The sequence below is a fragment of the Cyclopterus lumpus genome, chromosome 1 (assembly GCF_009769545.1).
Source record: "Cyclopterus lumpus isolate fCycLum1 chromosome 1, fCycLum1.pri, whole genome shotgun sequence".
NCBI lineage: Eukaryota > Metazoa > Chordata > Actinopteri > Perciformes > Cyclopteridae > Cyclopterus > Cyclopterus lumpus.
The window spans coordinates 10267745-10281314 of NC_046966.1; the positions used below are offsets into that span (position 1 = coordinate 10267745).

At 41.0% G+C, this 13570-nt stretch overlaps 1 protein-coding gene across 1 annotated transcript in view; it reads left to right on the forward strand.

The window, feature by feature from the left end:
- Nucleotides 1–13570, forward strand: part of pkd1a (polycystic kidney disease 1a) — a 57595-nt gene that overhangs the window by 9173 nt on the left and 34852 nt on the right. Inside the window, exons 2-9 of the mRNA XM_034530780.1 lie at nucleotides 5405–5476; nucleotides 5705–5773; nucleotides 6761–6832; nucleotides 10444–10607; nucleotides 11060–11310; nucleotides 11643–11903; nucleotides 12037–12208; nucleotides 13169–13346. Coding sequence (XP_034386671.1) covers nucleotides 5405–5476; nucleotides 5705–5773; nucleotides 6761–6832; nucleotides 10444–10607; nucleotides 11060–11310; nucleotides 11643–11903; nucleotides 12037–12208; nucleotides 13169–13346 — 1239 coding nt within the window. The remainder of the gene's footprint in view (nucleotides 1–5404; nucleotides 5477–5704; nucleotides 5774–6760; nucleotides 6833–10443; nucleotides 10608–11059; nucleotides 11311–11642; nucleotides 11904–12036; nucleotides 12209–13168; nucleotides 13347–13570) is intronic.

Below are 13570 nucleotides of genomic sequence, written 5' to 3' on the forward strand. Positions count from 1 at the left end.
AACTTTGTCACAGTTGAGAAAAATGCAACTGAAACATGATCACTTGAATAATGAAAGTCCATCCTCCAATTTGTTCACAGAGGATCAATATTTGTGGACCTCTCTGTGTCGGTGGATGTGCAAGCAACACATGGAACGGCAAAATGCAACTAGAAAAACAATCAGAAAGAGCAGAGAGCACAGTGAAGAGTCAATATAGGGAGCAAAAGATGAAGTTGCTATTACCTCGCTCTTGGTGTGGAGTGCTGAGCCAAATGAGTCTTTTCACTGCCTTATTTTCATTGCCTTATTTTCACAGCCGACCTCTGGGCTGTCAGGGCGGCTGCAGCGTTGCCTGTCTCGATGGTGTCGCAGGCTTATTTAACTGTTGACATACTTCATTATTGTTCTCTCGGCTCTTTCTGTTTCACTTGTTCAATCAGTTATTTTGGAGCTTTGCCCTTTTACAAACAGGAAATAAGTTACACTTACAGTCCTGTGTACACAGCCTGATTGCTTGGGGCCAAATGCATACAAAACCCTGTGTAGATCCAAGGCTTTAAATGTGCATATACACTTTGTGTCTGTTTACACAGCATTACATGATTTTGTTTAAAAAAATGGAAACATTTATGTGCAACAGCCTAATTGTTACCAGTTGATCTGCTGTTTGCATGTAATCACCCCTGCTCCTCCCATCTTTAAGCCCCTCAAAAAAAAAGAATAAGGAAGGCTATCACCATGTCTGTGTGGCATTGGTAAGGTCATCAAAAGACACTAGATTGACACTACTTGTTGATTCTAGATACATTTAAAAAATGTTGCCATGCTAGCGACATGGCTCTGTGAATGGAAGGTCGTGGGTCAGTTAGTCGGTCCATCTTTTTATCCAAGACTAAAATATCTCCTCAATTGTTGGATAGATTGTCATGCAATTTGGTACAGACATTCATGTTCTCTTACGATTGTTAATTTGGTGATCTCGTAACTTTTTTAAATGTGCATGCCAACAAACCCTGGAGAAATTTCTGCCAGAAATCTCAACAAACCCCCCGTCATGAGCCTTTTGGGCAGAAAGCATTTGAGGCAAACTTCTCCCTTGTGCCTGCAGACTCTTGTTCTTGCTTTATGATTTGTACTTCCTGTTCTTGTTGAGTTTGATTGTGCTGTATGCATCCATTTCACCAGAGAGCTAAACAAATATAGAATAAAAAGATTGGCTTGTGGACAAATGCATCATTTAAAATACTATACATGTTGTCTTAATCCTGTAATCTTGTCACTACTGCTTGAAAATATAAACTACAAAAGGAAGCTGATGTCCATCCTTATTTTTTCACATTGTTTCAGCAAATGTGTATGATTTATAAGTACACTAAGCTATTTACAAAATGCCAACTAAAGACACGTGTATAAATTTCACTTTAATTTATTACTTTTGTGTGCTCAATTTTTATTTTATCCAGTTTACCTTTGTCGGCTTTTTGTCTGTCTCAATATGTAGGTTGATATTTTGTCTTGACAGTTTTGACATGATAGATTGCATCAATGTGTGGAAGATTGGTCTACAATGTTGTAAGTAGAACTAGAGTCTTCTAGTGTTTGCAAAATTAAGAAAACTCAAACTGGACTTTTGTATTTTATTTTAATTTTTTTCAGTTAATGTCAATAAAATATAGTCACCAATTTCAATTTCTTTAATTGAAATGATGCGTAATTTAATTAATAAAAAATGAATTCCCTTTTCGAGTCACACAACATTTCTCATTTCGGCCCAAAGTTTATGACTTTGTGATATGTAAGACTCACACAGTTTCATTTGCCAGAAAAAGAGTGAGCAATGGCAGTGTTACAGGAGTTCTGTTTTCTCTTGCATTTATTGACATCATGTAAGTGTTTGTGTGTATTTGTGTGTATTTCGTTGGTCTTTGAGTGTGTGTTAAACCGCTGCACTTGCCAGCTGGACACCAGACGACCCAGGCAGCAGCAGCTGGAAAAATGGACAGAATGTTCTAAAGAGGAGAGGAGAGGAGAGGAGAGGAGAGGAGAGGAGAGTGTTTGTGACCGAGACAGACATCAGGAAATAACATGTTTGGCCTTTTGGCCTAAACCTCGGCACTCTACACCCCTGTCTCCCTAACTCCTGCCCCATTCCCCTAATTTAATGCTCCCACTCTCCCTTCAGTAGGGAAAGTACCCCTACACACACACACACACACACATGTAAGGCCCAGCTCTCACATGAAGCAGTGTGGAGGAGACTGGCCGAGCTAGGACAGGCGCCCCTGGGACGGGCGCCCACAGTGGGGCGATTGTTCTCCAGAACTGGCCTGTGTCACTCACTGCTGGTTCACCCTCAGTTTATCCTCTGCTTTCCCTTCACATCTGCCTTATTCTCCTCTTACTCCATCATCCTTAAACCCTCCTTTGCTTTTGTCCTGCTGCCCTTCTTGTCAGACTTGTGTAGGTCTGTCCAGCCTTTGAACATAAACAAAGCAGCAGAGGGAAAAAAGGAGAAAGAAATTGAGAGAAGTGACTGGGAGAGGGAGGGGGAAACAGAGGAATCAGGCAGGGAGGCTGAGGGGGATGAAAGCGACCGCAGAGCAGTCTGTGTTTAGTGGGTTAGTGGAGCGCTGGCCTTCACTTACGCGGACTTGGACCACTTCGCCACCACGATACAGCAGATACCAAGCTGTCCAACAATCAGACCTACATCACAGTTTTCCTCACAAAACTTATTTTCTTCTTATTTTTGTGCCTGCGGAAGGAGTGAAGCCGATATAAATCTCCTTCTGTGGTTTACTTTGTCTATTTAGTTTCTTCCATCGCTCATTCTCTTCAGATTTATTTTTTCCTTTCCAGAGCCCGTACCCACTCCTCCTCTGTCATTCCCTCTGCCCAAGCACAGAGTAGTCAATGAGGACTGTGTGTGTGTGTGTGTGTGTGTGTGTGTTCTCATCCTCCAGCTCAGAATAAGTGGCACCAGACAGGCCTTATAAGGAGTGGTTAGATCATTGGCCACACCGTTAGTAAAACAGAACCATGTGTGTGTGTGTGTGTGTGTGTGTGTGTGTGTGTGTGTGTGTGTGTGTGTGTGTGTGTGTGTGTTAGTAAAACCTTGTGTGTCAAGAGGTAGCTGAGAGAACGGGAGCTTGTTGCTAATAGACATAGTGAAGGTCATATTAAATGGTCACGTTAAACACACATACACACGTACACACTTTCTCTCCACTTAATCCCCTCTTGTCCATGAGGCGTTGGCCGTGAGGTCAAAGAACACGTTTCTGTATACAGTTAGTTAGTTTATGGCGTTGATGTTGAGATCATCCCAAAAGGTGAGGTGTCAACCTAATGTGTGACTGATCAGCTTTTAGAGAGGAGCGCCTCAGTGTTGTTTCATCTGCTGATGGGTTTAGCAGTGTGTCTGTCTGTCTCTCTCTCTCTCTCTCTCTCTGTTTGTCTCTTTCTCTGTCTCTCTCTCTCTTTATGTCTCTCTCTCTCTCTCTCTCTCTGTCTCCATCTTTCTTACACAGCTTGTCTGGAATGTACAGATGTTTCCTTTTGGGAATGGGCGTCCTGCTCTGTTCACACACACACACACACACACACACACACACTCACACACACTGACACACTCACACACACACACACACACACACACACACACACACACACACACATATATACACACACACATAAAGAAAGAGAGAAAGGGGTGTACATTCCTACACTCAAACACACATTTCCCTGGCTTAGACTTTGATTTTTAAAATTGAAATTAGTGTCAAATGAACACACTTGATCGTGATCATCTGTCACACACACACACACACACACACACTGTCGTCCCACAATCTCTGGCTCCTTGTTTTTTTCTCTTCCCTTTGTTTGGTTCTCACGTGCAGCTGAGACTTTGCTGTGAAGGCACACTCAGGATCCCAAAGCCCCCTTAGCTTCCTCTGCTCTCCATGTCTCGGCAACTCACTCCACGGTTTAACCAATTCAGTGTTCTCATTTCCTGATGAGCTTTTCTGCTTGTGCTTCACAGACTCCAGGTGATGAGTAGATAGTGTTTAGTTTCTGTGCATTGCACATACCGTATACAGTGTACAGCATGTGTGCATGTACTACTATAAACTGGTATTAGCTTATTGCAGATCAAATGTATTGCCAATTTATATATATTCATAACCTCAAAAGTAATTTTAAAGTCCTGAAATCACTTCTTCTCTAATCAATCAATCAATATTGTCCATATGAATATATCAATATATAGCCTTGTCATACTATTCTAAAGGTCTATTTATGATTGTCACCTGTAATAAATATGCTGCTTGGAGAACTTTTCAAGGCAATTATATTAGGCATTTCTATATTTTAAATATACAAACACATGTGACATGATGAAGTGCAATACAAGAATATGTGATTGTGGGTGAGTGACATCTACACTAGTTTCCTGATTAGCTGCCTTCAGCCTTCCATTTACATCCTGATTCACAGGGGTTTCACAGCGGTTAATTAGGTAATAATTTACAAACCAATTAGCCAAATTAAACCACGGATGTCATTATTAGGCAACTTATGTCTTCATTCTCATTGGAGGGTTAGAGCTGGATGGCATCATTATGGCATCAGCATCCTTCTTAGCTGAAGCAGAAGTAAACCCGGCAGTAAACTAGAGGCTTGTTTAAAAGAAGTTAGCATTTACAAGTCAGGGAAAGGCATACATATGTTTGATATTGGTTGCATTATGAGAAATGTTGGATCTTGTGTTTGCTATACTAGCAAAGAACCTCGGCCTCTGCTTCGTTGATTCTTAAATTCTAAATGAGTCCCCAAACTTTATACAAGAGTTTCATCATTTAATTTTGATTAAGGAATTGCATGTTACATGTTGCAGGGTCTTGGTAGCTGTAAGGTCTAATACACACACACGCACGCACGCACACACACACACACACACACACACACACACACCAATCATCCAGGGACCATTTCTGTCACTCTCTAGGCAAAGAGAAAAATATTTGTGGGCTCATGAACACATTGACTGAATGAACAAAAGAAAATGCCGGGTAACACATCTCAAACAGAACTTTTTTTCTGGTTCCTAAAAAGTTGAACGTTGTGATATGTGATTTCTTAATTTTTCAGTTGTATTATGATGTATTATGATGTAAAAATATATATTAACCAGAAAATCCTTCATTGTTCTTAGTATTGTGTTCTTTGGCACATCTCGGTCATATTTATGTGTCTGGTTTTATTGATCTCCACCTCTGTCCGTATGTCATTTATCTCTTTGACTCCTTTGCTCTCATCCACATTATACAGTAAATTGCTTGTAACGCCTGTGAGTGCGTGTGCCTGCATTCATTTTGGCATACATTTTAAACGTGGCCATGTTGGTTTGTTCCCGCAGAGATCTTTCCAAGAACCACATCTCCTCCCTTGATACCAGCCTGCTAGAACGTCTCACTGGCCTCCGAGAGCTGTGAGTATGAATAGCAGTATATGTTTATGTTCACGGCATTTTACCTATATCCAATCTATCTACATCTCTGTATGTATATGTGTGTGTATAGGTATATATACTGTATATATATATATATATATATATATATATATATATATATATACATAATCATTAAGATATCATATCTATCTATCTCTGTCTATATATTTGACTATATATGTATCTATATATCTATCTATCTTTCAGGTATCTTCAAGGAAACAAGATCAATGTTCTCCCCAGAGGAGTATTCTGCTGTGGGCCACTGTCAATCCTGTGAGTACAAAGTTTAAAGAAGATGAGGATCTCGCAAACCCAAGATTGAGAGAAGAGGAGAATAAGGAAGATTAAAAAGAAAGCAGTGGGGAGAAATGCTTGGATTAGTCTGGATTTAAACAGGCAGACGTCCCTGGAGTGAGCTCACTGGACCAGAGAGCTTTCACACAAAAAACACACACACTGTATATTGCACACACACACATACCCACACAGTGACGCGCACACACCAATCACAGCACGATTAAGTTCAATTACAGCTTACCGCTCCAGGCTCCCACTGAACCTCCCTCCACCCTCCTCCATCTCTCTCTTCCTCCATCCATTACCTTATTTCTTCCACCCATTTAATGGGCGCTTAAGCATGGTGTGTGTATGTGTGTGTGTGTGTGTGTGTGTGTGTGTGTGTGTGTGTGTGTGTTTGTGTTGAGAGAGGACTCTGGTGGTTTCCATCAGTTCCTTCCAAAACCACCACACAACGGCCCCATTATGTAGCCTACTGGAGAGAGAAGAGAGGGAGGGAGGAGATGAGTGGATGAGGAAAAGGGAGAAGAGGAGTAAAGAAAGAGAAAGAGAGCAGCTTGGAAAAAAAGCAAAGAGAAAACATCAAAAGCCTGAATGCTATCTCTTACTCAGAACTTTGGTTGTTTGGGATTTAGTTAGTTTTTTTTATCACTCTTTTATATGTTATTACATTGAGTTATATGAGTCTTCTTTTTTTTTTTTTTCTGACGTAGGAATGTCCACTTCTTTAATCAACACAAATCTAAAAGTCATTTTGCAGCAATTTACGATAAGATAATAATGTAATAATCCAGTGACTCAATTAATGCCTTCAAGAGTAAATGGCAAATTCCCACCACATGTATCACTCATTTTGCCAAAATGACAGTATCATAGTAATTGCCACAAGCCGGTGCAGTCAAAAAAAGTGACTAAAGACTTGTTTTAGTGTCAACATTGATTTGTATCTTCTGTTTCCATCAGCGATTTGAGTAACAACCTCATCACCGCCATAGAAGAAAGAATATGCGACAACCTCTGCAATCTAACTCAAATGTAAGTAATCCTATCTCATTGTTTTTTTTTCTCTGCATCATTTTGTCTCTTGTCTCTCCAATAAATATAGAAATATGACATGATATATCAAATATAATTAGACCCTATTTATACACACACTGACACGAAAAGATGCATTGGTTCAAACAAGCATACATCTGATGGTACATGCTAAGATGAGTGAAGCTTTAGGTAGTGAAGTAGTGAGTAGTAATTATTCCTCTCTAAGCCTTTCGATGAGACACACGTTTTCTTCTTGAGCAGAGTGTAATTTAACAAATTAATCGATAATATACACCTCATACAGTCTTATTGTTCTTTCTGTCCTGTCTTTCTTCCCTCTTTCCATCTCTTGCTCCATGTCTTCCCCCTTGTCTCCCAAATAAGTTGATCTCCTTTTCATCTGTCTGTCACCATTTCTTCTTCTTTTCCCATAATACTTTTCCCTTTCTACTCTGCATTTTTACCTTATTGATATTCTTTGTCTTGTCTGCTATTGAAAAGGAATACAGCTTTTCTTGCGGCAGACTTTCAGACAAGTCAGAGGGTCCTGGTTCAGAGCGGCCCGGCTCACTGGCATGGCTGAACGTTTCTTTTTTTCTTTTCCTTTAACAACAAATATAAAGTACAATTCGGGAGAGTGCACACAAAAAAAACACACAAAAAAACAAACACATCATACGTAAAGGGGGGACTTGAGAGGTCAATATGGCTTACTCAGCTAGAGCAACTTTAGATGGTCCTTTATTCATTATGCCCCAAAATCTTTTTGTAAGGGTTTTATGTATCTCACCCAATTGTCCCCGTGTTGAATGAAAACATTTTTCTGAAGGCGAAGGGAAAAAGTGATCCTTTCCATAACAAAGATGTCGTTTTCTATCCACTCCTGTATCTCTGTGACTCAGAAAGCAACAAGTGCCTTGTGAGTGCTTTTTTACAAGCTGTTATTAAAATGCCAAACAGGTATTCACCTGGACACCCTATTAGAAAATTGCAGGGGCACGGCAATGTTAATTATGCTTTTTAATGTTTTATGAAACTCTGCCCAGAAAGGTTTTATCACTGGACACTCCGAAAAGATGTGCCAGTGATTTGCTTCCTCAGCGCCACATCGTCAACATGTAGCTTTATGGACCCCATCAGCGAAGAGAGCCTCCTGCTTGGGTGTAATCAAGAAACGGATAACACACTTCGCAGATTCCCGCCACACATGAGAATTAGTGTATTTCCATTGAAATGTACACACTTCTAACCAGTCCTTATTTGATAGTGAGAAGCTTCCTTCTCTTTCCCATTTTTCCTTAACATATACTGCAGTGTGTGTGTTTTTTTTGTCATAAGGCCTTTGTAGGATTTAGAGATAAATCCCTTATTTGAATCATTTTGATAGGCACTGAGAAATATTCTCACTATTGGGTCATCAAGGTCAGTTGTATTTCTAATGTTACGTTCAAAATGCTTGCGTATCTGTAAAAATCTGATTTTTTAAGAGTATATTTTTCTCTCAAATGTTGAAAGTTGGCCCTTTTCTGTCGGGGAATATAATGTTGTTGGGATACAGGACTTAAATCTATGATCCATTTCATTTGGTTTGAACTCTGGATCATAAGCACACCATTTAAGTATTTGTAGCTTATGATCTAGTTTATATTCTCCTCTTATCATGGTCCAGATTTTTTGTTGGAATTTGATCCATTGGTTTTGTAAATTGTCTACATGTTTTCCAAGGTTTTTGTGGGCCAGTACTGCTTGAATTGGGGGATCATTCATAAAAGAGAGTTCAATATCTTTCCACCTGGCACAATACGTTGGGGTACACATGTTGATTAAGGGTTTCATCTGGACAGCATATAAATAATCTTTAAAATTGGGTAGAGCCATTCCTCCTTCTCTTTTGAGAGTTGTAGAGTTTTTTTCCCTTGCCAAATAATGACTGAACGTTTCTAAAGATTTATCACTGCAGTTAAATGGATGTGGAGCAGGTGTACGGTTGGTAACCTTGTTAACCATCGCATTTATGTACGCAGATGATATGGTGACTTGCTGGTCTTCAACAATTATTGAGGATATGTCCACAATAGGGTAAAGATGTTAACATAATGCAAAAGTAATATCATGATTGTCAGACGTAAAGGAGACAGAACATTTGTGTTTCCTGATTTTTTTTCAAGTCTTTAATTGTCTTCAGTTGCTGTTTGTAAAGACACAGAGAGAGAGTGAAATTGGGGTAGGTAAGGAGGAAGCGAGGAAGAATAAATGCAAGTGAGAAAAGAAAGAAGGAAGTAAGAAAGATCGCACGCAAGCGAGAAAAGGAAAGCAGGAAGTAAGGAAGAACATATGGAAGCAGTGAAGGAAAGGAGGAAGCAAGGAATATAGAGCAGGGAAGGAAATAAGAATATACTGAGGCAGGGAAGGAAAGAAGGACGTAAAGAAGACTACAGATTAAGGAAGGAAGGAAGGAAGAATAGGAGAAAAGGAGGAAAACAAGGAAGTGGGTGAGCTTTATATACATTCACGTGATGTCATGAACTCATGAACCCTCTCGTGATCCTTGCTCACCCTTCTGTTCCACCGAGCTACACAATTCATTCACCATGCTCCCTCACATGTACACACACACACACACATGTGCACACACACACTCACAAACATCCACTCTGCCATGTTAACTCTGGCTTTGCCCCAATGCCCAATGTTTTGCAAAGCAGCTCCCTTTGGCTGCCGAAGACACTTAGCCATAGCGGGGTGCATTCAGTAATGAAGTGAGAGTGAGAGAGAGAGTGAGTGCTATGGAGTGAATAAAGAGAAGGAGCGGCATTAGTGAGAATAAAGCAGTGAATCATTGAAATAAAACAGAATTTTCTGATTGTTTCACGGCAGTTATGCTCCAAAGCACAAATAAAGGCCCCCGCACCTCCTCACAACCCTGCAGGGGGGGCAGTAGGGTCGATTTTGAAAGAATGTCGCCGAGGGGATTCATCCGTCTGCTCCGTGTGTGGCTCTCGAGATGAAAGGACACAGCTGCATAATATTCCTTTAAAGTGTGTAATGGAGCTAAATCGTTAGGCGGTTAATTAATTAGATGATAAGTACATTTACAGACAGCGTTGAAAGTAATACAAATAATAATAATAATAATAGTAATAATAATAATTTCAGTATGAGATCAGTGACTGTGAAGACCTCTCTTTTTAAAGCTTGTTGTACCTCACTATGTACAGGTGGGCAGACTTGTGGCATTTTTACAAAAGGAAGCAGCATGCGGAGAATCACGGTGGCTTTTAACGACAATATGAGGTTGCTGCTTAACGCTCCAAAGAAGCGACAGATAACAAGATACGACAACTGAACGCATCATTTTATTTTAGTTTAAAGTTTGAAAACTTTTTTTCAGGATCAGTTTTTTTTCTAACCGTTAGCTGTCTGATATTAACTCTCACTTTTTGAGTCAGCAAAAAGGTTATTTTCCAAAATGTTGGAGTATTTAATGCAAAGCTGAAATGTGTAACTTTTTTTGTGTTTCTTTTTTGTGTGTGAGACATTAATCTCTGGCAGTGTTGTCATGTTTCACCTTGACTGATCCCTTTGCTCCGTGACCTCCTCTCCTCCAGCGACCTTAGCAGTAACCCCTTTGATTGTGACTGTAAGCTGTTCCGGCTGGTCAGCTGGCTCCAGGAGAATGGGGTGCGAGTCCGTCGGCCGGACGCCATGCTATGCAACCACCCTCCTGAGCTGCGCCACCAACCCCTGCTCAATGTCAGCCTGCTCACCTGTGGTACGAAACCGATAGACGCTCACGCAGACTCATGCACATGACACGAAAATGACAAACACAAAAAGGTCCCTGTTTGGAGTCCTGTCTTTTCAGGTTCATGTTTACCATAATATAAGTAGTTGAGGGACTTCCTGGACCTAACGTTAAGTATCTCTAGCAAGCTAAACCCAGAAAGACATCAAGCAGGTGCACTGTTTAGCAAACTGGTCAATCCAGTGAATCCAAGAAAATGCATAACAAAAGTACTTAATAGTTGCTTCTGGGTTTTTAAACACAAACTTCAAATTAACTGAAGGTCAAAATTAACGTCCAAACGTCAGAGGAATAAACTTCTCATGAGTTGACCTCTTGCTGGTTAGGACAGAGAAGGTCTGATGCTGATTAAAGTAAAAAATGAGATAAGAGACTAAAATATATTTACACTGACTGAAAACCTTGCCTTTCTTCTCCAGGTCTCAACTACGCAGCTTGTCTCGAGGACAGCAGCAGTGGAGGAGGGGGACGGAGTGAGCTTGTTATCTTCTCTTCCTCCACACCGGGAAACTTCACGCGCGAGCAGTGTAACAGCGTGTGCTTTGCTGCGTCACACCGCTATGGGGGTTTGGGGGCGAGGCAGGAGTGCCTCTGCAGCACAAACTCAGAGCCAAACTTCATCAGCGAATCTCAGTGTTCAGCCGCCTGTACAAACCCCCATGTCATGAAGGTATGCACCACACAGTGTAACTATTGCAAAGAACGTCAGATGTCAAAGAGCTCCTTAAGTGTTGCTTCCGCATCTTGCGTTGTTCCTTCTTTTGTAAACACAGCCTTCAGGATTTCCTCTAAACCTTCTATAATCTACCAACAACTTCCCTCTGTGGCTTGAATGACTTCCCTACACCCTCAGATTCAGTTTCCGGCAGGGCTGCTGAACAGAGCAACTGAAGAGAAGTCATCCAAAACTCCAACTGAAACTCCAGATGTGTTGATTGTACATCAGAGCAGTTAATTCACACAGAAACCTCCTCTTCCTCACACGGTTCCCTCTCTGCACAGGAGTGTGGGTGGACTCTGGCTCATGACGTGTTTACGGTGGACTTCGCTGTCTCGCTGAAGACTCTCCCGCTGCAAAGTGTCCACGACAGCATCCGTTTCTCCGCCACGTCCTCGGTCACTCCGGTGACGCTGTCCTGGGACTTTGGTGACCTGTCGTCCCGAGTCAACACGACAGAAACAGGGGTCACCACAGCAACTCACAAATATGCACTTCCGGGACATTATGCGGTCAGTTTGATGGCCTGGGCTGGACACAAGGAGGTGAGGGAGAACAACATGTACATTTTATTTATTTTACAGTGCCATGAAATAAATATTTGTCAGTGTTTTAAAACAGTTTTTAACATAATTACATGTGATTTTAATATGTTGATGTGTATTTGTATGTGTTCAGGTACGTACAGCACGCGGAGAAGTGACCGTTACACTTCCTCCCAAACTGGAGCTGCGCTGTCCACCTCTAGCTGTGGCCAATAGGAGCCTAGAGATCACACTTGTCAGCTGGGGTGCAGATGGCGTGAATGTAGACTGGAAGATTTCAAAGGATGGCGTCCAGGTTGCCAAAGGTAAGATACACCAAATGACACGGATCGACAGTCAATAAACTAATTGGCAAAGAAATGCTGTGTAACTCTAAACTCCTCATATAATCAACAGCCAATAAGCCCTGTGGCTCTCTGTGGGTTTTATCATGATAAATGTCTCATGAACAACGCTCCACAGTCAAATCTATTATTGGGGTTGTTGTAAATTGTGAGTTCTCAACTTATGCTTCCTAATCATCATTTGGTTTGTAACTACCTTTCTGCACTCAATCTGAGTTTCTTGAATCTCCTACTACTCTTATGTATAGCTTTAGAAGAAAGAGAGGCAGTAAAAGGCCACGGGATTCACTAGAGGACAAAGTAGAAAGTGTGTGTCCTTGTATGATAGGTGTGTGACAGCTTTGTCTTGAAAAGTCTTTTGTGTTTAAAAAAAATCTTCCTTCCATTTATCAACCTCTTTTGTATATTATTGTCTTGTTTGCGTTTGCCTCAACTTCTCAGAAGCTTTTTTGCAACTAAGTTTATTTTAATTTAAATGAAGGTGCAGACGGACAAACTACTTAGAAAAAAAGTCACAATAATTAATAACTCACTGCATCTTTATTTAATGTTGTGTCCTTTCTAGTATTGTGTCCCCTTTAACAATGTACATGTTTCCAATGTCTAATTGTTAGTATGTCTCCAACTGTATAAGTGCAATTCTTGTTTGAACAGTACTTTGTGAACACCTTGAATTGTAATGATGTTACAATGTGTGTGTGTGTGTGTGTGTGTGTGTGTGTGTGTGTGTGTGTGTGTGTGTGTGTGTGTGTGTGTGTGTGTGTGAGTGTGAGTGTGTGTGTGTGTGTATTGCCGGATACATTCTGAACCTTTTGTACATTACAATATGTAAAGAAGTATACACTTGTATCTTTCCATAATGTTGCAAGTGTGACTTCAAAACATCTGAGACATCATGTGAATATTCCTATCCTTTGCCAGCCTCCCCTTACTGCCCAAAGGATGGGGTGTACCACGGCGAGTCCTCACTCTGCTTCCAGATCGTTCCAGGGGAGTCGAGCTGGACAGACGCTCGCCAGCAGTGTTCAGACCACGGCGGGGATCTGGCAATAGTCAGGAGTGACGTGCTCCGTAACCTGCTGGCACCCAAAGTCACACAGTAAGTGTTTCTGTCTGTGTGGGCTGCAGAAGTGGGGTCTCCGCGTGACTGTGTGGGGAATTGTATAGTTTTTTTAGAAATAGCACTGTATGTTGTCAGGTGCTGACGGATCACGATGGGCCTCACATTCTCTTAAATGCATCTTATATTTTCCTCTTAATTAACTGTCTATGTTCAGATGAAATGAGCCTGTCCACAATTCAGCGGTCCAATCAAATGTGAAG